This window comes from Pithys albifrons, chromosome 2 (genome assembly GCF_047495875.1).
Source record: "Pithys albifrons albifrons isolate INPA30051 chromosome 2, PitAlb_v1, whole genome shotgun sequence".
Lineage (NCBI taxonomy): Eukaryota > Metazoa > Chordata > Aves > Passeriformes > Thamnophilidae > Pithys > Pithys albifrons.
In genome coordinates this window covers 2,060,962-2,083,924 of record NC_092459.1, presented here as the reverse complement: position 1 = coordinate 2,083,924, position 22,963 = coordinate 2,060,962, and the positions used below count along the sequence as shown (strand labels likewise).

Here is a 22,963-nt window from a genome sequence, read left to right as displayed (position 1 = left end):
CATTATATGATTTGAGTGGTGCATTTGCAGGTTGCAGGACACTTCTGCTTCACCAGTGAGTGGCTACAGCCAAACAAGGATTTCAGATTTTTGCAGTTTGCAAGGGTGTCATGATACTTGCAGGGGTTGGCTAAAATAAAAGAGAGAGAAACAAACACATGGAATATTAATTTAAAACCAAGTCCTGGTTTGATACTTCTGCATTTTCCAAAAAATAATTCCAGATTTTCATGCCTATATAATCTTTATACTTTTGCTCTGCTGTTTAAATTGCTTGAATATTATAGAAAGGGAATGTGAGTGAAAAAGCAGAAACTTGGTTAAGGTTGGCAGGGGTCTTTGCAGGTTGACTGGGTTGTGCCTGTTCTAGTGGGACATTTAAGCACATTGCAGGGGGGTAATGAAAGGGGAACTCTAGGATCTTCCATCCAGATTAGCACAAATAACTATGCAATAGTAAAATGCTACAAAGGATCAACATCATTTTCTGGGGTAATGCAATGCTTGTTTTAAGGAGAATACAGTCACTTACTGCAAAGCCCTTTGTCACAGTGGTGAGGACAGTCTGCACATTTTGGTCCACTTTTGTAAGGTGTAGCTATTTGTGTTATGATATTTCCCCTAAAATTTGAAAGAAATACAAGACATGACAAAATAAACATGAAGCTCTGGGCCAATAACAGGAGTTCTTGCAGTGAAAGGCATATACAAGTCTTTGGATAAAAGTATTTTCATAGGCAGTCATGTTTTAGTTTCAGATATTCACGGAATACAATAAACTTGATTTTAGATAAGAGGGACAATAAGGGTTAGAGAAACAAAATTAATTGATTCTTTGCATAGCATTATCCATTTAAAAAAATGTGCTTCCTAGGTCTGCTTTTCTAATGGCTTGGAAATGGCTTATAAGGCAATCATAGAATCACAGAATCACAGAATGATTTGGTTGGAAAGGATCTTAAAGATCATCCAGTTCCAAACCCCTGCCATGGGCAGGGACACCTTCCTCTAGACCAGGCTGCTCAATAACCTCAGCAGATCCTTTCTGACATGCAGCTGCTTGAGGTGGACTATTTACCTCTGAATATTCGCTTGCTGTTGGCTTTGACTTTGCGTCTGATTTCCTGCTTTGTGGTCAATGTTTTCATAGAATCATAGAATCGATTGGGTTGGGAAAGACCTCCAAGATCATCGAGTCCAACCCTTGGTCCAACTCCAGTCCCTTTACCAGATCATGGCACTCAGTGCCACGGCCAATCTGCGTTTAAAAATCTCTAGGGATGGTGAATCCACCCCCTCTCTGGGCAGCCCATTCCAATCCCTGAGCACTCTCTCTGGAAAGAATTTTTTCCTGATCTCCAACTTAAAATTTCCCCTGGCAGAGCTTGAGCCCATCGTGCCCCCTTGTCCTATTGCTGAGTGCCTGGGAGAAGAGACCAGCCCCCACCTGGCCAGAACTTCCCTTCAGGTAGTTCCAGACAGTGATGAGGTCACCTCTGAGCCTCCTCTTCTCCAGGTTGAACACCCCCAGCTCCCTCAGCCTCTCCCCATAGGGCTTGTGCTCCAGTCCCTTCTCCAGCCTTGTTGCTCTTCTCTGGACTCGCTCCAGCACCTCAATATCCTTTCTGAACTGAGGGGCCCAGAACTGAACACAACACTCAAGGTGTGGCCTCACCAACACAGAGTACATGGGAAGGGTCACTGCCCTGGGCCTGCTGGCCACGCTATTTTTGATCCAGGACAGGATCCCATTGGCCTTCTTGGCCACCTGGGCACACTGTTGGCTCATGTTGAGCTTCCTGTCAATTAGTACTCCAAGGTCCCTTTCTGCCTGGCTGCTCTCCAGCCACTCTGTGCCCAGCCTGGAGCGCTGCAGGGGGTTGTTGTGGCCAAAGGGCAGGACCTGCACTTGGCCTTATTGAACTTCATCCCATTGGAATCAGCCCATCTCTCAAGTCTATCCAGATCCCTCTGCAGAGCCCTCCTGCCTTCCAGCAGGTTGACACTCCCTCCCAGCTTGGTGTCATCAGCAAATTTGCTGCTGATGGACTCAATCCCCTCATCTAAATCATCACTAAAGATGTTAAACAGGACTGGACCCAACACAGACCCCTGGGGAACACCACTGGTGACCAGCTGGATGCAGCTCCATTCACCAGCACTCTCTGGGCCCGCCCCTCCAGCCAGCTCTTAATCCAGGAGAGGGTACACTTGTCCAGGCCATGGGCTACCAGCTTTTCCAGGAGTATATTATGGGAGACAGTGTCAAAGGCCTTGCTGAAGTCCAGATAGACACATCCACAGCCTTCCCTTCATCCACCAGGTGGGTCACCTGATCGTAGAAAGAGATCAGGTTGGTCAGACAGGACCTGCCCCTCCTAAACCCCTGCTGGCTGGGTTTTAGGATGATTTATGCCTGCTGTATGATTCTGTCAGAGACACACCTTTGTTCATCTGCTAAAGTTTCCCTAATACCTGTTCCAATGTGAAATAAAATAAATATTGCTCTTTAACCTGCTGTTAAGCCCACAATCCACATTGATATTTTTTCAGTTCTAAATGGTTAAAGTAGACTGCAGCCATTTTATCCTCCACGTGGCCAGTGGGGAGCAGGATGGTTTGGAAACAGTCCCGTCATCGCTGCGTGTTAAATGAGGGAGGAGGCCGTACATACGCAGGGCAGTATTGGCAGACATAGAAGTACTTGTAGGAGTTCGTAGGGCAGTAGGAAACTGCACATCCCATCAGGTAACTGTTGTACCAGATTAGCTGTAGAATAAAAGACAAGCACATTATTTCAGAGTCATCTTCATTGAATTCTCGTCAAAAAGCTCAGAAAATAACAGAAGATTTTTCTCTTTTGTTCATTTTGTCTATTCAGCTTCTAAGTTTATGGTTTAGTTGTCATGAAGAATGTATAGAAAAATGAGTTAGTCATCTTCTCCAGGTTCCAAATGCTTTTAAACAAAGTTTCTGGTAGGATACTAAAGTTTGAATGAAAATATTTTCATAGTAGGTATTTTTCTTTGACATTTCTCAATCAGCTCTTTTAATCCCTATATAGAAAATATCTATTTCTAAATTAAAAATAGAGTTAAAGTATTTCTCAATTAAAGGTAGTTCTAAATTAAGGTAGTTCTAAATTAAAGGTATTTCTACAGAACAGTATTTATCTTGTTGACATCTCTTCCAAAATACTGGTTCCATTGCCTCAGAATTGGACAGAAAAGTGTTTGTGTTATCATTCATCTTTGGATCAGTACATGAATATGAAATAATTGCTGACACTGATACATTTTTTAATGATTATAAATAACTCCCAGCTACCTTAAGTGTGCTCCTGGAATTCCAGTGTATCACTGCATTGCATTTCAGTTCTCCTTACCTGAGTGTAGCTCTCGATGTTGACATCTTTTGCAATTGCTCCATATCCATATCTGAAATTGGAGGACTGACTGTACCAGGTTTGGATTGTTTCAGCCCATGTTTTTGGGAAAGATGATACTAACACATTCTCACCACAGGTGATACCTGGAGTAGAAATAAGTGTGTTTTATTCCTCAGGAGAGAAGCAAGTTGTGGGGTGGGAGGTGGGGCAGAGGGGTGGGGGCTATAGTCTAAAAAAATTATCTAAGATGTCAGTCTCTTTGCCCTGTGATTTTAAGAAGAGGACAGCACACCTCATCTCCTGAGAGCTGCAGGAAATGTTACTCTGATTTTGGTGAGCATTCAGACACAGATACTTAGATCACAAAATGTTACACAAAAATGTCTGTGCTTAGTCTCTGCAATGGTCATTGATGGCACTGTCTTGTTTCCAGCAGGAGACAAAAGTGGACACCTCAAGAAAGGTATAAATATAGAGAAAGTACATACTCTCTCTCCAGTTCCAACAAATTGTCTTTCAGGGTATTTATCTGACAAAGATGATGGTTTTGTGTGTAACAATCAGAATCACAGAACAGTTTGGGTTGGAAGGCACCTAAAGATAACCTTTTTCCAGTCCCCCTGTCATGTACTGCAACACCTTTTGCTAGACCAGGTCCTAAAAAGCCATTCTAGTAATAGTAGGTATCCCAATAATCCTCAAAAGCTGTTCTACAACAGATTAAAAATTATTCTTATTTCTATTTCATATTCTCAGGGATCATCTGCAAACTGTCATTAACTCATCAGCTCAGGTTCCATCCTCATCAGTACCATTAAGGACTCTGTACTCTCTTGGACTGATTCTCATCTCACACTTATTTGCCCATTTCTGAGCACTTTTGGCAGCTTTCTCACTCCACACCTGAAAGACACAAAGGAAGATGTATCCAAGTCATAAATAGATTGGTGCTGTCCATGAGAAATAAGAAAATGAGAAATGACCTGGGCCTGTGCACTGAATGCTCCTGTAGTCCTCAACAGAAAGAGGAGGAGCTGTGCCAGTTTAGACTCCTGGGGGAGAGGAACCAAATTTTTTCTACTCTTAAATGTTTCAGAGTAGGTAATTCTGCAGTTATATTGAACAGTTCTGTTCTTCAGATGGTCCTGATTAATAGGATTTTTATGACATACTGTTGCTTTCTTTCAGCTTTGTGTCTGAGTGAACATTGCAGGGTACAGTGCACTACATAGAATAACACTGACTCTCAGGCCAGGGGCAGCTGAGATGTGCTGAGACACCAGCTGGCCTTTGAACCTGGAGAATGTTTGCAACTCTCACTGTGCAGGCTTAACCACAAAGCACCGCCCAGCTCATCTGCTCATGGGATAAGGATAACAAGGAATATCAAGGGTGAAAGGGATGGGAGAAGTGATGGGCAAAGGAAGCTCAGGTGAGGGCAAATGGTTATGCAGATCCAGATCTTTTATCTGCCCTTTGACAGTGTGTGATTCAGAAGCTGCTGCTTGGCCTCCTCCTTTGCTTCTCATGCTCTTTGCTTCTTCCAGGCCACAGGTTCCTCTTTTCAGAACTGCAGAATCATAGCTAGTTTGGGTTGGAAGGGACCTGGAAGGGTCATCTAGTCCAACCCCTCTGAACTGAACAGGAACACCTTCCACTAGACCAGGCTGTTCATATCCAACCTGGCCTTGGACTTCCAGGGATGGGGCAGCCACAGCTTCTTTGGGCAATCTGTGCCAGTGTTTTATCACCCTTATCATAAAAATCTTCTTCCTATATCTAATCTCCATCAACCCTCTTTTAATTGAAGAGCATTACCTGCTGTGCTATTGCAAGAGGGCCTGATTAAATATTTTTCCTCATCTTTCTTGTAGACCTCCTTTAGCCACTGGAAGGTGCTCTCAGGTCTCCCCATAGGCTGCTCCTCTACAGGCTGAACACTCCCAGCTCTCCCAGCCTATCTCCAGAGCAGAGGGGCTCCAGCCCTCTGACTGATTTTGTGGCCTCCTCTGGACTTGCTCTGGCAGCTCCACGTCCTCCTTATGTTGGGGACCCAAGAGGTGGAGGCAGCACTGTTGGTGGGGTCTCACCAGAGAGGGGCAGAGGGGCAGAATCCCCTCTATTTTCCTTCTGCCCACAATGTTGGGGATGAGCTCAGGACACAATTTCATTCTGGGCTGCTCATGGGCATTGCTGGCTCATGTTGAGTTTCTCATTCACCCTCAAGTCCTTCTTATCAGAGCTGCTCTCAATCCCTTCATCCTCCAGCCTGCTTTGGTACTGGAGTTTCACCACCCTTTCTTTTAAGGGAAAAGCAAGCTAGTTCTGATGCAAAGCTTACCATCTTCAACATGTTGCTGGCTGTGGGAAGTACAGATCTCCTTATTTCATTGTGTTCATCAAGGATCTCTTTTTGGTTTTTAGGCTTAGAATGAGGAAAGGAGAAAGGTTTATATGGAAAACCCTGGAAAAGAATAACAATGAAAGTCCCAGTTAACAGAAGCTTAATAAACAACACAAATTATGAGCTTCTCCTCAAAGTAAAATTTCTTGGAAATTTCAAACTTTCCTTTACTTTTTCTTCTATTATTATAATATTTTTTTCTTCCTTCCTTGATTTGAACTGCACTTTTCATTAGGAGATGTGACCTTAAATGAAATTTGTAGATAGGTGTCTTGGTTTGAGATAAGCAACTGCCAACCCCCAAGCACAGAGAGAAAAGCCTCCCTCCTAACACCAGGGAAAGGGAGGAAAAGAGAGGGGAAAGAAAAAAACACTTCAAACTGCATTTATACTAAATCTACATATATTTTTCACAGAAAGAAAGAGACAATTAGAAGAGAGTACAAATATTCACTCACACAAGTCTGCAACAACAAGTTCCCCACCTCAACTTCTTAACGAACACACAAATTCTACTGTCCTAACTACACATTACTTAAGAAAAACCTTATTCCCCAGGGAGACAAACCCAAGCAGAAAGGAGAGACCCAGAACAACACATTTGACTTTCCTGAGATACCCTGTGAGCCAGTGGTGGGCCTGGTCCTCTCCATCCCCCCTGGGACAGCATCGTGCGTCCTCCCAAGAGGAGGCTGAGAAGCGACTGCCTTAACCACTCCCACACTGGTTCCTACTGCCCTGGAGATGATGTCATAATGTGGTATGGAATACAAAATTACTGGCTAGAAGAGGTCAGCTGTTAGCTCAGCCCAGCTCAAGTCAGCTGACAGCTTCGGCCTAGTCCAGACTTCAGAGCCCAAATCTAGGCCCACCTGGGTGAACCCTTAACATTCTCCACCCCTTATTCCATACCATATTATGTCACTCATACTTAGGTTCTCATGCTTAAACACTCTTTATTTTTATATTCGACTCATATTTGATTTCTCCATATCAAACATGGAGAAAGCTTAGCTCTGGAACCAAGTCCCCAGGCTGGCTTAAACCTCTTGTGTGTACTGAATAAAGTGCCTGGCTTTTGTGTGTTGTAGGCTTTGGAAATATGGGAAACTGCATTGGAACTTAGGGCTGTTTGCAGACCTTCTGAAGTACCTCAGGTCAAGAAAGCAATGAATGGCTTGGATCGTCTGTTAAACAGTGATGTCAAGGCATCAATCCCTGCACCAAAGAGGAGCTGCAAAGCTTACACTGGAGCTTTCAGGATAAAAATTCCCTTAAGACATTTGCAGTGGTAGAAATAACACCTCAGCCAGCCATCTTAGGCATCAGCTATATTCAGGTAAAGGAAAGAAGCAACTTAATACATAGTTCACCTGAAATTTATTGAAGAAGGGGATGATTTGCTTTCTTGAACTACTTAAATATTTTCATTAATTTATAGGATCCTGATAAATAGCTCACATTCAAGTTCCTACATCGTGGATACCTACACCTTACATGATTAATCCTCTCTAAGAGATTTAAGAATCAGATTTCTGGTTCTTAGCTAAATTATTTATTTATTTGTGGCAAATGTGCTTTTAAAATTAGTCTTAGGAGGGGAAGGATATTTTCACTGGTAGAACCACAGAATGGTCTGGATTGGAAGGTGCCTTAAAGATTAAGTAGCTCCAAACACCCTGTCATGGACTGGAACACCTTCCACTGGAGCAGGTTGCTCAATCAATATACAAATAATAATAATAATTGTACAAAAGTCTGTGAAAAATGAGTTTATCTTCTCTGTGTTGAGTTAACATGGTAACAATATTTTCACCCCAGAACTGTAATTATCTGGAGATCACTAGACCAGACGACAGATATCTACACAAGAGGCTCAGATAAGGCTGTTTTGCATAGATGGATATTCCTACCTGTCCATCAGATTGGTGTAGCAGAGCAGCCAGGAAAATGATTGCAGTCAGTAGGTCCATTTCTACAGGGGGGAAAAAAAAGCACAATAAAAAACCCCAAAATCCATTAACCTCTGTTTCATAAAGTTTATGGCATCATGTGGTATGTGAGCAAGATACAAAACTGTTGCAAAGTCAAACCTGCACAAAGAAGTCTATTTTAGTTGATCCTGAATATAAGTTGGATGTGCTGAAACTGTGCAAACAGTACATGATGGTGTCTGGGCACTGCTGTTTCTGACAGAGAGAGATTCCACCTTGCACTGAAGCAGGGACTGTAAGTAGCATTAAGTTGTGTGTTACTTAGATGGGTCAGCCCCCATTTGACTTCTTTATTCAAGATATCTTGAATTTGCAGAATTCATTCATCTTGGCTTCCTTGCCTTTAGAAAAGCCCAATAATGTGTTCAGTGCTGTCCCATCAGTGTCCTGATGAACCTTCATCCATAGTGAGAAACTGATATTCTGGACTGGAGCACTGAACACACCAACAGTTGTCTTCATTTCTGTCCCTGTTCCCTGTTTCCTCCTTAAATCACCGTCATAAGGGCTAATTTAATGGTGGTGATCATGTTACACCTGACATGCAGACACAAAGAAAACCATATATGAAAATATTAACAAATAGGGTTGGTTATTGCCCTCTGGCTCCAAAGACACCTTATAGAATCAAATACTACAGATGTACACAGTCTGGATCCCACTCCCATATATAGGATGTTTCTTCTACATGCCCAAAGAAGCAAAAATTTATATATCTTTGCATTGCTGAGGATATATAGGAGATATTGCAAAGATATGGCAAAATCCCAAGGAAGACTAACTTTGAACTCCACAGTTACCTTAAAATAGACTGAAGCAAGAGGAGAACACAAAACACAAAACACAAAACAAAACAAAACAACAACACCATAAACCTTAGATCTGACCTCTGAGAAAGATCCACAGTGTGACCAGTACAAGTCAGTGGTAGAGATCTAGGAAATCCTGCTTCATAGGGAAGCTATCATTGTAAAATTCCTTCTCTTATGTCCTCTAAATTGACCCTCCTTTAGTTTAGAACTATTACCCCTTGTCCTATCATGCCATTCAGATAGTCAGTCCTTGGCTTGTTTTCCCATGATTTCATAAGGAAATCACTTGCATGAGGTCGAGGCAGGGATCTCACTGATATTGATGAATAAATTCTTGAACTGAAGGGATATCTTCAACCACTGAGGAGCTGTTTTGCCTGTACATGTAGAACAAAAAATCATCCCCAGATAAGTGCTGCAACTGGAAACAGAAAACATTTCTAGATCCAGAGTTAAACTTGATTAAAATACTTCTGCACATCGTCAACTGTCAGGCTGTACCTTCGAATCTGTCCCGTGGACTAAATGTTCTGGGCTTTGCTTTCAAAGTCAGAAGATGGTGGTTCCCAGATCACAATTGTCCTTCACTGTCGGTGTTCAATCCTCTAAATCACTTCTATGTTTTTGAAAAGACAAATGTCAGCAATGCACCTTCTACTTGAAAACCTGAGGTTCCATGCAAATTTGATTGAGTGTAAAAAAAAAAAGGAATTGATAGCTACAAAGCTGGAAACCATGTTATGAAAAATACAGTCTGGACTTTTCATGTTGGGTCCTGGTATTTCTTTCCTCAGCAGAACCTTTCTCATGCCAGCTGAAACAGATTTCAGGGCATAGCAGGTTTGAAAGTTTGGAAAAGTGGGAATATTTCTCTTTTCAGTTACTTTGATAATTTTTTTCTCTGACTTCTCTGAGTTTAAATATTTTTCATTAAAAAAATCACTTTGTATTAAAAAAAGGCAAGAAGGTTATTGCATCCATGTTAGATATTTTAGTAGCATAAATATGTGAAAGGTTGGTCAGACAATTAACATTTAGAGATGACAAAATTCTGAGTCCAGCTGTCCTGGTATATTCCAGTATTCAAGTGAAATAAATTCAACATAAAAATAATCAAAAGACATTAGAAAAGCATTTTCCATTTTGGACCACGCTCTGCAAAAGTAATTAATTTGTGTTCACATTTGAAGAGTGAAGCAAGTGAGTCCAAAGTTACATTGTGTGTGGCTCGGCTTCGGGAACGCAGATTTGGGCAGGGCTGTCCCCACGTGCCCTTCCAGCCTGCGCAGTGGATTTCAGGTGAGGCTCAGCCTGCGCAGAACTGGCCCCACCGTTTCAGTCCTGAGGTTCATCTGCCACGGCCGAGGGAGCTTGGACGGTGACAGTGAAGTCCTCAGGACTAGAACCTACAGCCCCCGGCATTTCCCAGGAGGTCTCCCATCCAAGTACTAATCCAGGGCTGACCCTGCTGAGCTTCCGAGATCTGACGGGATCGGATGGCAGGGAGGCATTTCACTGCCCATTGTGGCACATACATTCAGCATTTATTCCTCTCCTCCATCTCAATCCTGTTATGGCCTCAGTAGATATTTCCTCCTGTCCCCCAAGGGACTTTGCATCACTCAGCTCGGTCTTCTCACTTCAACCCCACTAGGAGTCAAGAGCATTTGCTCATTTTTAGAGGCTTTTACACCATCTGGAGCAGAAATGGAGCCCAACCGCCTACAGCAGGAACCCCAACCTCCATTTGAACTCAAGAGAAGGACTAGGTGTCTTCAGAGACTGACACAACTAAATAAAGTAACAGCCATGTCCTAAATTGTAGGCTATGAATTCCCTTATGTTGCCCACCTTTAAGACTTTATTTTTCAAGTTTTGCTTTCTCTACTCTGCCCTGTTTTGTCTCCATTCCCAATACTATCAGGTAGCAGAGAGGTCTCTTCTGTCTTTCAGTCACTAGTTTTTCTCTCTTTGTATCCTCCAACCTCTACTGCACTGTGCATCATATGTTACATTATGATCTAAAGAAAGATGGGAATCAGACTGTGCTGAAGCCATTTCTCACTCCTGCTGGTGGAAATTGTGCTTTCAGACCAGAATATATCATTTATTTTACCTTCTTCCCCTGAGATATCATAAGCATTTTCTTTTAATTATCACATTTGACAGTACTTAGACATTAACTCCATTACCTTCGTAGCACAATCAATACTGACCAAGTGACTCTTTGGATAAAATTCTAAGCCTGCAGTTAAATTGTGCATACATTACCTTCATCCAGGCAGAACCTCTCCGTGTCTGAGGAAGTGGCAGGAGAGTGAGAGGCTCTCCTCACTCCTGGGCTGTTTATATACACACAGGTTCCCTTCTTTTTCCTTGTCAATATTTATTGTTGATAAATGACATCAGCTTTGGGGCTGCCCATTGTGGAGGAAAGAACATTTTTAAGGGACAAGTGCCTGAAAATGAACCAATCCAGCTGCATTGTTCTGAATTCCTTTTGCTTGTCTCCAAGGCAAGGAAAAAGAGAAGAAAAAAGACCTGTCCTTTTGCATCACTTCAGCTTTGACTGGGCCAAAATGCTTCTAGTCTGATCAGCAAGTGCTAATGTGCTCACATAGTATAAGCTTGTGGTTGGGCTGTTTGCTTTGCAATTGTCTTTCCTGGCTCTGTCAAAAGAGTGTGATAAATATTTTGAGGCAGAGACATAAGTCAGGAACTTCTTAGCCATTCACAGAAGGACCTTCACAGTGGGCAACACAAGAATATTTTACAAGTGGTTCCTGAACTTTCATTTGCTGAATAAAATTTGTATTCCATTTAGCTCACTGAGGCTGTGACATTAGTCATCACTTTGTACAAGGGCATGTAGTGACAGGACAAGGAGGAACAGCTTTAAACTGAAAGAAGGAAGGTTTAGACTGAATATTAGGAAGAAATTCTGAACTGTGAGTGTGATGAGATAATGGAAGAGGTTGTCCAGAGAAGCTGTGGCTGCCCCATCCCTGGAAGTGTTCAAGGCCACGTTGGATGGGACTGTGAGCATCCTGGTTTAGTGGAAGGTGTCCCTGCCCACAGTGGGGGGTTGGAATTAGATGGTCTTTAAAGTCCCTTCCAACCCAAATCATTCTGTCATTCCATGATTATTGTACACATAACTCACTCCATGCGTTGTTCGAGAGTAACCTACTCACAGAATGTTGCAGGTGTTACATCTTCCCTCTTTAGAGGAATGTGGTGAGTGTGTTTTGCTGTAGTGCAGCTCAGAATGTCTTAGGTTGGAAAGGAACTTAAAGATCTAATTCCAATCCTCTGCCATGGGCAGGGACACCTTCCACCAGACCAGGTTGCTCCAAGTCCCATCCTACCTGGCAACAGTCAGCTCACCTTTCCTTTTTGCAGACTCTTTGCTTCCACTCACAAGATAACATCACAAGGGCAGTTGTGACAGGTTCTCATTGCTCAAACACAACCTGTCTTGCTGTTTGTTGGCTTTCAGAAGGCACAAAGCATCAGAACATCTTTTTACTTTCTTGAGATCCCTTCCTCATCCTTGTCTTTGCTGTGGTGTGTTGCACTAAGCCCCCTTTACACTGTGCTGGGTTGAGGTTGCTGCTCACACTACCATTACTATTCCTCTGTCTCCACACTTCTGAACCATTTCTGCAGCTATATGCTGTTGCAAACATTTTGATCTTGAATTATAATCCCTGTCTTGGCAAACACAGCTCTCTTTGTTTTTTATCTGTGTAACGAACAGCACTCATGGGAAGTCATTTGTGATAAGGTCTCCCATATCCTTCCATGTTCTGAGATAAGGGAAAAAGCCCTTTTTTCTATCTGAAGTGCTTGGGACAATTGTGATGAGACCAGGGTTATCACCATCAGAAAGCCTAATAAGCCACCTACCGTGGTTATTAAGACTGGATTTTTTTGTAGATTGTGAGGAGAAGGAGTCTATAACCTCCAGTTTCCCAATGTCCTGGGAGATACTTCCATTATGTTACTCCATCCACTGCACCCAGCAATTTTCTTTAATTTGCTACAGTCACCTGGGCTTTATTTGCACTGTTCAAGTGAAACTATAATACTGCAAATGTTTCTTTGAAACGTACCACACCTGTTTAAATACTTAAACCCATTTGTTTCATAAAGAATGACTGTCAGATATGCCATAATTCATGTGAGTGAAATACTTGGGAAATAAAAAAAAGATTAACCAAACTGATATCCGGAACCACGGCACAAAGAGCAATTTAGCACAACAATTCCCACTTCCTCATGTGGATTACCTGAAGGGATGGAACAATTTAATGAAAAAAAAAATTAAGAATTGATTCCACAAGGTTCTGCAAATGTATGTATATTCTTAAAGATAAATCTCTAGAAAGTTCTTAAAAAATGTGCTTGAGAAATTTGACTGTGGAAATTCTTCCAACTCTTGTGTAAACCTGAGCTACAAGAATCTGATTTGCTCACAAGCAATGAAGATGAACATCCACTTTCTTCAGTTCTTTATTTCTGCTGAAGTTCATGACAGCTCAAGTAGCTCCTTGCATTAAAATCCATGCAGTTCTGTGTGTTTCACACATTGTACAGATCTTCCTTAGCTATGCAGAACACTTTGCAGACCCAGCCTTGTTTGGCAAAAAGGAACATTATTGATTTCTTCCATGTGACCCAACTCACCTTCCACTCCAGGTTATTATCATTAAAGAGACAACCAGCAAAGTCATCAATCAAACAGTTTCTGTCAGAGGGGCGTAGATCCCTCACCAAAAGGGCTGTCCCAGACAAAGGCAAGGCTTGTAAATGCCAAAAGTACCTTTGAAGGCTGTTGGACTGCCAGGGTTGAGATGTTTGGCATAGATGACCCGTAAATTGGAAACAGTATATCTATTTAAAATATTGAATTAGAGTAAGAGAAACTGTCAGATACAGGTCAATGAGAGAGATAAGCTACATCCCTTCAACCACATTTCTCCCATAAAACAAATAAATGAATGTTAATGATATGGAAGGATACAGTAAAAGTGAACACAGAAGAATTCTGCATGGAAACCTCACGTAGAACGACGCTGCAAGAGTCAGGTGTAACCAAGCCAAACACAGTCATGCCCAGCTGAGTTTTTAGATCATATCTGCTATTTAAAATAAATGTGGCCAACAGGAAACAAACAAAACAAGCAAAAATGGTATTTCTGACCTTTGATATACGTGAGTTATTAATTTTTTTTTTTAAGAGATGTGGAAAATACACTCATTTTCCTCTAAGTCCTAGTGAAAGACACAAAGAAATGCACACTCAGATTATCACAGACATCTCAAATGTAATGATGATCTGGAGATAGTTGTTTTTCACTCGTAGGTAAAAATAGTTTTATGGGCTCGACTTCAATTTGCTCTGTTAACGACTTCAGACATGGATATCTCTGTGAAAAACAGGCTACACAAATTGAAGTTTTTCATTAATAACTTTTTGTTTGCTTCATGTATTTGCTAGAAAAAGTTTTTTTTCTAATTTAGCAATAGTGACAACAATGTAGGGTCTTCTACTGGGAAATCTTTAAAAAAAATGTGGGCCTTAAATTTATTCCTTAAAATGCTTAAATATGAGCATTTTAGCCCTCTCATGCATTTGACATAAGAGTAAACCAGAGGTATTGTAGATAACACAGAAATGTTGGTCTTCTTGTAATATTGTCCAGTCGGTAAAAACTATCCTGAACTTGTTGCAACAGATGGAAGAAAACAGGGAAATCTGATTTACAAGTTAGTAAGTCCTACATGGAGCATTCCATTGGGCTGGTTGCAGCAATCAAATGATAAACATTTGAAGCAGTGAAAAGAAGCATTCATAGAACCTCCATTTAAAATCACAGAATCCCAGCTGCAAGATTCATTTGGAAACGACATTGGTGATTAATTGCAGTTGGATTCATAACAATTCCTGAACTAACTGCATATGGCAACAGCCCAGGTTCTTTGTGGAATGGCTTCTCACTTTTTTTTTTTTGTAATAGCATAGATTTTCTAACACTCTGAAATGGAAACTACTTGATAAAAGATGACTCTAACCTACATAACCTGAGGGCATTTTATATACCTATTCACAGCACATGCTGACTGAGAGGGCTTTCCACACCTCTCACTGAAGCCCAACCATTCCACAGCCTGACACGAAGGAGCCATAGGGATAAACTGGAAAAAAGGCAGGAAGGAGTATTTAATTTCCTGAAAAAGGGCCTTGAGAAAAAGTGCTGTAAAAGGAGGCATAGATTTTCAGTTTCTGCATCCTGCAATGCTTCTCCCTTCAGAGAGACATGATCTGATGGAAAATGTACACACACTACAGAAAGAAGAACCCAGAACACTGACTGTTCTATAATGGACTGCAGAAAAATAACTGGTGAGGAAATAATATTTCCTGATTGAAACTGCTACACATCTTTTACAGCTTTCTGCCATTGGAAGATATCCAGTTATTCACAGCAGTATCAATGATATCTCAGTACATGTGCTTACGTTAGTGCTTTTCTGTGGTGGCTCCTTGGATAAAGGCAGGGAAAAGCAAACACATACAATGCTTCATAAATGAGTGAATAGGCTCTTTTGAGGGAAGGCATAAAATACAACTGTGTCTAACTAAAAGAGAGTGTCTAAAATGTAGGTTTCTACATCTGAGCTAGTTATCCCAACAGAGGGAAGGAGATCTTTGAGGTCAGTGGAGACCTAAGTCTAAATGCAGTATCCTTTATGTGGGCATGTGGCACCATTTAATATAAAACAAGATGCCCAAGACATCCTTGCAGTGCTAAAGTTGTTGCAAAGTACATGTGGAAGACCTGTACCTCTCCAGATCGTAGCTGGAGCCCTGGCAGGACACCCTGGGGCATCTCATGAAGCTGTGGACTCAAGGGTATTAAATGCTGAGACAAATATGAAAGCCTGAGAGAATTGTTCAGCCTGAAGAAGATAATGCTCCAAGGAGTCTTTAGAGGACCTTGCAGTGCAAGAGAGCAGAAAAAGGGATGATGACCTCAAACTGTCAGAGGGCAGGATTAGATTAGATGTCAGGAAAACGTTCTTTACTGTGAGGATAGTGAGGTCCTGGCACAGGTTACCCAGGGAAGCTGTGGCTGCCCCATGTTTCTGTGTGATGACTGCCCTTATGTAGTTTGTTTCTGGAAGCACAGAATCACAGAGTAGTTGGAGTTGGAAGGGACCTTGAACATCATCTCCTTCCGATGTGCAGAGCTGCCATCCAGTACACCAGGTTGCTCAGAGCCCTGTTCAATCTGGTCTTGAACCCTCTTCATGATTCAAAGATTTATTCTATTAGTTCTTTAATTATTGGAGGAGAATTTCCTCAGCCTTGACTCCACTTGTGTCATTCCACTGCTATCTGTAATCTTGCAGGTGGACCTGTCCTGCGTTCCATTGTAGTGAAGACAATTTACATGGAGATTTATTGCATTTCCCTGTGTGTGGCCAGAGGTTTAAATTTCACTGCCTGGGTTATCCCCACATCTGTGCAGCTTTAAGAGAGAAATAGAAAAAAGCTTTTACAACCCAACATCCTCATATGAAAGATCTGCAGATTGCAGTCTCACAGACTTTTGTCTTGCTTGTCCTTTGCTCTGTGGAAAGCGCTTTGGGTCAGTGACGTACCGCTCCGACAGGGCCAGAGGGTGTTTGCCAGGAAACTTGATATTTGCCAGAGTCATTTTTCTTTAATATTCCATATTATACAAGCAGGGCATTGTTCATCTGCTCCAACGATACTTCCAGTGCTAAGCAACAAACCACAAACTCTGTTTAAGTTATCAAATAAACAACTTTATGTATATTTATCTTAAAAAAAAAGAACCTCATCATCTGAAACCTGAGTTTGAGAGTGAATTACTCCTCTTTTCCTTGATTTTCTTTCTTTCTTTCTTTCTTTCTTTCTTTCTTTCTTTCTTTCTTTCTTTCTTTCTTTCTTTCTTTCTTTCTTTCTTTCTTTCTTTCTTTCTTTCTTTCTTTCTTTCTTTCTTTCTTTCTTTCTTTCTTTCTTTCTTTCTTTCTTTCTTTCTTTCTTTCTTTCTTTCTTTCTTTCTTTCTTTCTTTCTCTTCTTACGTGGTTGCTCAGCTGGCTCTCAAAACTGTGCATCATGGAGATTGTTCAGCTTGTAGAAGAGAATGCTCCAGAGAGACCTCATTGTGGCTTTCCAGTACTTAAAGGGGGCTTACAAAAAAGGAAGGAGAATGACTTTTTACATGGACAGACAGTGATAGGTCAAGGAGTAATTGTTTAAAACCAAACCAGAAGAGATTTAGATTAGATATTGGGAAGAAATTCTTTGGTGTGGGAGTGGTGGCACAGGTTTACCAGAGAAGCTGTGGCTGTCCCAACTCTGGAAGTGTTCAAGGCCAGTTTGGATGGGGCTTGGAGCAACCTGATCTAGTGGAAGGTGTCCCTGCCCATGGCAATGGTTTGGAACTAGGAGATCTTTAAGGTCCTTTCCTGTCCCAGACATTTAAGGTTCCATGATTCTATATGCTGCAGTTCAGGATAGGGGTTCCCCAGCATACCTTAGGCAACCACTTCCAACCTTGGTGGAGAGTTTGCACCTCTGGCCTGCAGGAATGATCAAGCACACGAGTTAAACCACAGGCTCAGCCTTTTAACGTGGAGAAAGTGAAGACAACCAAATGCACTGCTGGATATTTTCACTACTAAGCAGCTCCAGGCAGTGAAGTCCTGTGAGAGTGGTGGCCCTTTCTGATGGAGACCAGCCATCCATTCCCTTCTGGACAGGGCAGGATGGCAAAGGATGCACTGCAGACACAGCAGCTTGCTGGGATAGCTTATCTGGGGATACAACTGCATGGGTGTCATGACAGAAACTTTCCACCTCTTTGCAAGCTCAATTTCCACATTTTTACATCATTTTGATAAATTTTCTCAGGTGGGGATACCCAATTGAAGTTTCAAATCTACACACATTGACATACAGACAGAGAGGCTTTATATTGACACAGAGCTGTTACATTAACACAGAGCTGCTCCCAGCAGGGACAGCTGCATCATTATCAGGCAATTTCAGGGCAGTGCAACTGAAATTACAGTCTTGGCTTGTGCTGCTTTAGTTTTCCTTGGGTTGATACAAAATCTCCAGGACTCCCTGGAAGTTTTCACTTTATTTTGAAGCCACTTGTTTTCCACGTGTACAAATTGAAAGAGGGGAACTTTAGGTTAGATATTACAAGAAATTCTTTACTGTGAGGATGGTGAGATGTTGGAACAGGTTGTTCAGGGAGGTTGTGGGTGCCCTAACCCTGGCAGTGTTCAAGACCAGGGTTGGATAAGGCCTTGGGTAACCTTGTCTAGTGGAAAGTGTCCCTATTCTTGTCAGGGGTGTTGAAAGTAGATGATCTTTAAAGTCCCTTCCAGCCCTTAACCTTCTATGATTCTGTGTTATTTTCACCCAACCATTGCCCCTAAGTTAACACTCTGGAATCTCAGGGCTCTAAAGACTTCCTTGCAGATTGACAAAGCTCAGGACAACCTGGCAATGAAATATCCAGGGATGTAACTAAGAACCAACCTGACCTTGTGGTTTAGCAGCAACAAATTTGTAGTAGCATTTGAGGACAAATGGTAATTTTTAGTGACACTGAAACTTCATTTTCAGCTATCCAGTTTTCCACCAGAGGGCACTCCTATATTTTCAATGAAGGCAAGTTTCTGAGCAGGACTCAGCACTTTTTTGTAGCTCGGTGTGTGTGTTGCAATTCTAGTGGTGACACGTGAGGGGAAAAATGCAGGACCAGAATCACCTGGTCACACATGTGCCAGCACTGTACATCATCTGGCACCCTCCTCTGCCAGCTGATGGGGACAGCAAGGCCTCACCATCCCACATGTGTCATGAATGTGAAATAATTAAATAAATAATCACACACATACAATGTGTGATGTGGGCAGAATATGACCCAGGTTAATGCACAGCTCAAGAGATCTGTGTCTGCCTCCTGAGGAGGAAGAAGGTCACCTGGTATCAGACTTCAGCATTTTCTATGGAATATTGCATCCCCTGCACTGTCCTGTGATTTTATTGTAGTTCATGAAAATACATGTTCCTATAAAAGCTCAATCACTCTGGTAGTTGATGCAGCTTGGAGTGATTGTGTAAATTGGATACTCAGTAATTTATATCAATATACAATAAAAAAATTGCTATCTGCAGTCAAATCTGTGGAAAATGAAAAATCTGTTAGTTTAGCTGGACTCTGTCCCTGCCAGGGACACATATTTTATGTTTATCCTTATATATGTGTATATATCATATTATATACTATATGATATGATCTATTGTACATATATCATATTTTATAGGGCTTTTCTGAGCCTTTTCAAACTTGCTTCTAGAAGGATATTTAAGTAGTTAAATACTTGGATGAAGAAAATTCAGGCAGTTTGTTTCTTGAAGACAGAAGATAAAGCAGTTTTTTTGGCAAAAAAAAAAAAAGAAGGCTCTTTGAAGAACAATGCTTGAGAGAATTAGAAGTTTATTTTATCCAGGCATACAAACCACATTTCTTAACAGGCTCTGCCAAGGCTGAATTACTTCCTAAGGATTTATTAGGGTTAGGTTCATTCTTTAGTTACTGCAATAGTTGGCAAAGGCAGTTCTAGGAGGAAATAATGTCTTGTAGAACTTGGAACAAAATATATATGAACAGAGTCAGCAGAGATTGGAATGATCTCACGCCAAACAATTTATGTGTTCTGACACCATGGCAAAAGGGACAGATTCTCACAGCAACTCGTAAACCAAACGGGTGAACACTTTTCCTTTCTTCTAAAGTCAGTGAGAAGGAACAGCCTGAAATCAGCTCTGCTCCAAGGAAACGTCTCTGTTAACCTGCACCCAGGTGAGAAATCACAAAGGAGATCCAGGCTGAGCTAACATGGGTGTGAGCATGTGTCCTTTTTTCAATTCTTTCTTCCCAGCTTTTTTCCCGTGGAAACCTTTCACATATTTTTTTTCTGTCACAATTTTTTTGTTTTAGTTCCCTCAGCTTGTTATAGCTCTGCAAGAGGTGCTAACAGAGTCGCTGGTGTTCCCTGGTCCCACAGATGTCACACAGTTGTGACCTGCTGGTCTAGTCAGAGAAAACAACAGAGAAAAGCCAGGCAGCTTTAAGTTACAAATGTACTTTGTAATAAGGTCATTAAGGTCCCTTCCAACCCAAGCCATTCTGTGATTCTGTGGAAATGACTTCTTTGGCTGCATTCTTTGTTTCTGTGCTGACATCTCTCCCTCTTGCTACCTCCTGTGCTCCAACTGATCCCTCAGCCACTGTCTGCTCTGGCCATACTCATCACCCATAATATGATCAAAGGGAGATCAAGGATTTGGGGTCTCCTGTGAATGTGTGATGCTGCAGATGACATCTGTCCAGAGAAGAGCAACAAGGCTGGTGAAGGGACTGGAGCACAAGCCCTATGGGGAGAGGCTGAGGGAGCTGGGGTTGTTTAGCCTGGAGAAGAGGAGGCTCAGAGGTGACCTCAGCACTGTCTAGAACTCCCTGAAGGGAAGTTCTGGCCAGGTGGGGGCTGGTCTCTTCTCCCAGGCACTCAGCAATAGGACAAGGGGGCATGATGGGCTCAAGCTCTGCCAGGGGAAATTTAAGTTGGAGATCAGAAAAAAATTCTTCACAGAGAGAGTGCTCAGGCATTGGAATGGGCTGCCCAGAGAGGTGGTGGATTCACCATCCCTGGAGATTTTTAAACACAGATTGGACGTGGCACTGAGTGCCATGATCTGGTAAATGGACTGGAGTTGGACCAAGGGTTGGACTCGATGATCTTGGAGGTCTTTTCCAACCCAATCCATTCTATGATTCTATGATTCTATGTGCCTTCAGGATTTGAATATGGGGAAACTCTACTTAGTTCTAATGCAAACAGTCACTTCACTTTTCTGGAGTATTTTGTGACTGCTTATTTCAAAGTGCTTCTCAAACTTCTTCTTTTGACCCACTGCAGAAAATCTCTCAGTGTTTAACTATCTGCCAGTATCTCCACTGTTCAGTCACTGGCTTTTCAGACAGCACCCTTTTGCTCTGAAGATCTCCCACCTCTCAGGTTGACCTCAGCCAAGCCTGTTGTCATTAAAGTTAACCTCACTATAGCTACAGGTCTCTTGGATTTGCAGGTAATGAAGAAGACCTGACCCTGCAAGGGCATGACTGAGACTGCTGGAGTGGGATGCATCTCACCCAGCTCTAGAAGGCAGGGTTCTACTCCAGAGCCATTCTTCTTATGCTGGCTTTAGATGTAATGGAGTCACTTAGGTCTGCATTTCACCTTCTCTTTTTACAGCAGGTGCCTGAGATAAGCTGGATTAACAGATAGGGTAAATTATTGCCTTGAAATAAAAAAAACATTTCCTGCCAGTCAAACCATTCACTATCCTGTATCTTTTTCAGGGTAAGGTGGAAGAAAACCATTGTTTTGGGAACAGAAGTAAATGAAAGTATAAGGATATGAATGCTATCTCTATAGTACTGTGTGTCTAGGATAAGTTTTTGGGTCTCAAGACCAGCTAGTTTGGCTCTGACAGTGTAGCTGAACTCTTGTCTCTTCAACCGTGTCTTCCAAGCTGCTGATAGTGAAGGGTCCTTGGCATTATTAACCTCTCAGCTATGCCAAGGCTTTTCTGGAAGGTAATGCTGGCTGGTCTAAGACAAACTAATGTCAAGGACTAAGATCAGTTCTTGTGGTATGAGTTACAGTGATAGGGAATAGAAATCACTACAAAAAAGACATTGAGGTGCTGGAGTGTGTCCAGACAAGGGCAAAAGCAGGGGAAGGGTCTGGAGCACAAGTCTGATGAGATGCAGCTGAGGGAGCTGGGGGGCTCAGCCTGGAGAAAAGGAGGCTCATGGGGGACCTTCTTACTCTCTACAAGCAAGGAGGGTGGGACCAGGTGAGGGTCAGTCTGTTCTCCCAAGTAACAAGACATGGGACAAGTGGAAATGTCCTCAATTTGTCCCAGGGGAGGTTTAGATTGTACATTAGTGAAAATTTCTTAACAGAAAGGGTTGCCAAGCACTGAACAGGCTGCCCAGGGAAGTGGTTGAAGCGCTATCCCTGGAAGAGTTTAAAAAGTATGTAGCAGAGGTGCTTAGGGACATGGTTGAGTGGTGGACCTGGCAGTGTTAGGTAAATGGTTAGACTTGATGATCTTAGAGGTCTTTTCCAGCCTTAATGGTTCTGTGATTCTATAATTTCTAGGCCCATTATTCATAGTAAAGGACTCTCTTAGGAATGAAGGTCATGGTTCCTCCTATTTCCTTTTTGATAACAACACTGGATTAGCTATTGCAATATCATCATTCTTACTTGGACCTCTGCTAATTATTGAAGAGTGGAGTCAGTCATGTTCCAGAACTCACATCTGTGCCCTGGCATTGCCTAATGTACTAATAGACATGTACCCAACTGGGAGGGCAAGATGCCATGGAGGGGAAAAGTGGTGGACATGAATGAGGAAAACCCCAACCCAACCAATAAGAACTTCAAGGTGTGAAATTGGGCTTTTAACTTAATACTCATCTTTCACATTAGCAGAAATGCCACTGAAATGAATGAGTCAGAAATGTGTGCTGAAATTATTGCATGCCAAAGACTCTGGGACTTGAAATCTCAATTGTGGCAGCAGCTTCCTTGCTAAAAGAGGACTGGAATGTGAAACCATTGTGAGGTGAGACTAAAATAATATTTAGTCCCACTGCTGACTGCACAGAAGAACATCTGCTTCCCAAGGGTCACAGAGTGGGAATTGCATGTTATTTGTGCTAATTATTATTTGTCTCTGAAAGACAGTCTGATGGAGCATGGCTTGCCTGCCTTCTGTTTTTGCCTAGGAAATCTCCAGTTTCCCCCATGACCTCTTTGTGCTTATGCTGCTAAACATTTAAGCTCCCTTGAAGACTCAGTGATAAGACTCAGAGTGGCTGGAGAGCAGCCAGGCAGAAAGGGACCTTGGAGTACTAATTGACAGGAAGCTCAACATGAGCCAACAGTGTGCCCAGGTGGCCAAGAAGGCCAATGGGATCCTGTCCTGGATCAAAAATAGCGTGGCCAGCAGGACCAGGGCAGTGACCCTTCCCCTGTACTCTGCGTTGGTGAGGCCACACCTTGAGTGTTGTGTTCAGTTCTGGGCCCCTCAGTTCAGAAAGGATATTGAGGGGCTGGAGCGAGTCCAGAGAAGAGCAACAAGGCTGGTGAAGGGACTGGAGCACAAGCCCTATGGGGAGAGGCTGAGGGAGCTGGGGTTGTTTAGCCTGGAGAAGAGGAGGCTCAGAGGTG

The 22,963-nt window shown here is 42.3% G+C and overlaps 1 protein-coding gene across 1 annotated transcript; it reads right to left on the bottom strand.

Annotated features, from left to right (window-relative positions):
• Window positions 1-2: 2 nt before the first annotated feature.
• On the bottom strand, window positions 3-16,325 carry LOC139668534 (cysteine-rich venom protein-like). The gene is made up of 10 exons (XM_071548142.1): window positions 16,212-16,325; window positions 10,887-10,973; window positions 8,183-8,201; window positions 7,706-7,767; window positions 5,730-5,852; window positions 4,201-4,291; window positions 3,386-3,531; window positions 2,675-2,769; window positions 533-621; window positions 3-130 (listed from the first exon to the last, which is right to left on the bottom strand). The coding sequence occupies exons 1-10, from the start codon at window positions 16,323-16,325 to the stop codon at window positions 3-5; spliced, it is 954 nt and encodes a 317-aa protein (XP_071404243.1).
• Window positions 16,326-22,963: the final 6,638 nt, after the last annotated feature.

Coding starts and splice junctions, on each gene's coding strand:
- LOC139668534 (XM_071548142.1), bottom strand. CDS start 16,325: ATGACTCTGGCAAATATCAAGTTTCCTGGCAAACACCCTCTGGCCCTG. Junction 4,292..5,729: donor CCAGCAACATGTTGAAGATG/GTAAGCTTTGCA, acceptor TGTGTCTTTCAG/GTGTGGAGTGAGAAAGCTGC. Junction 622..2,674: donor GTCTGCCAATACTGCCCTGC/GTATGTACGGCC, acceptor TTCAAATTTTAG/GGGAAATATCATAACACAAA.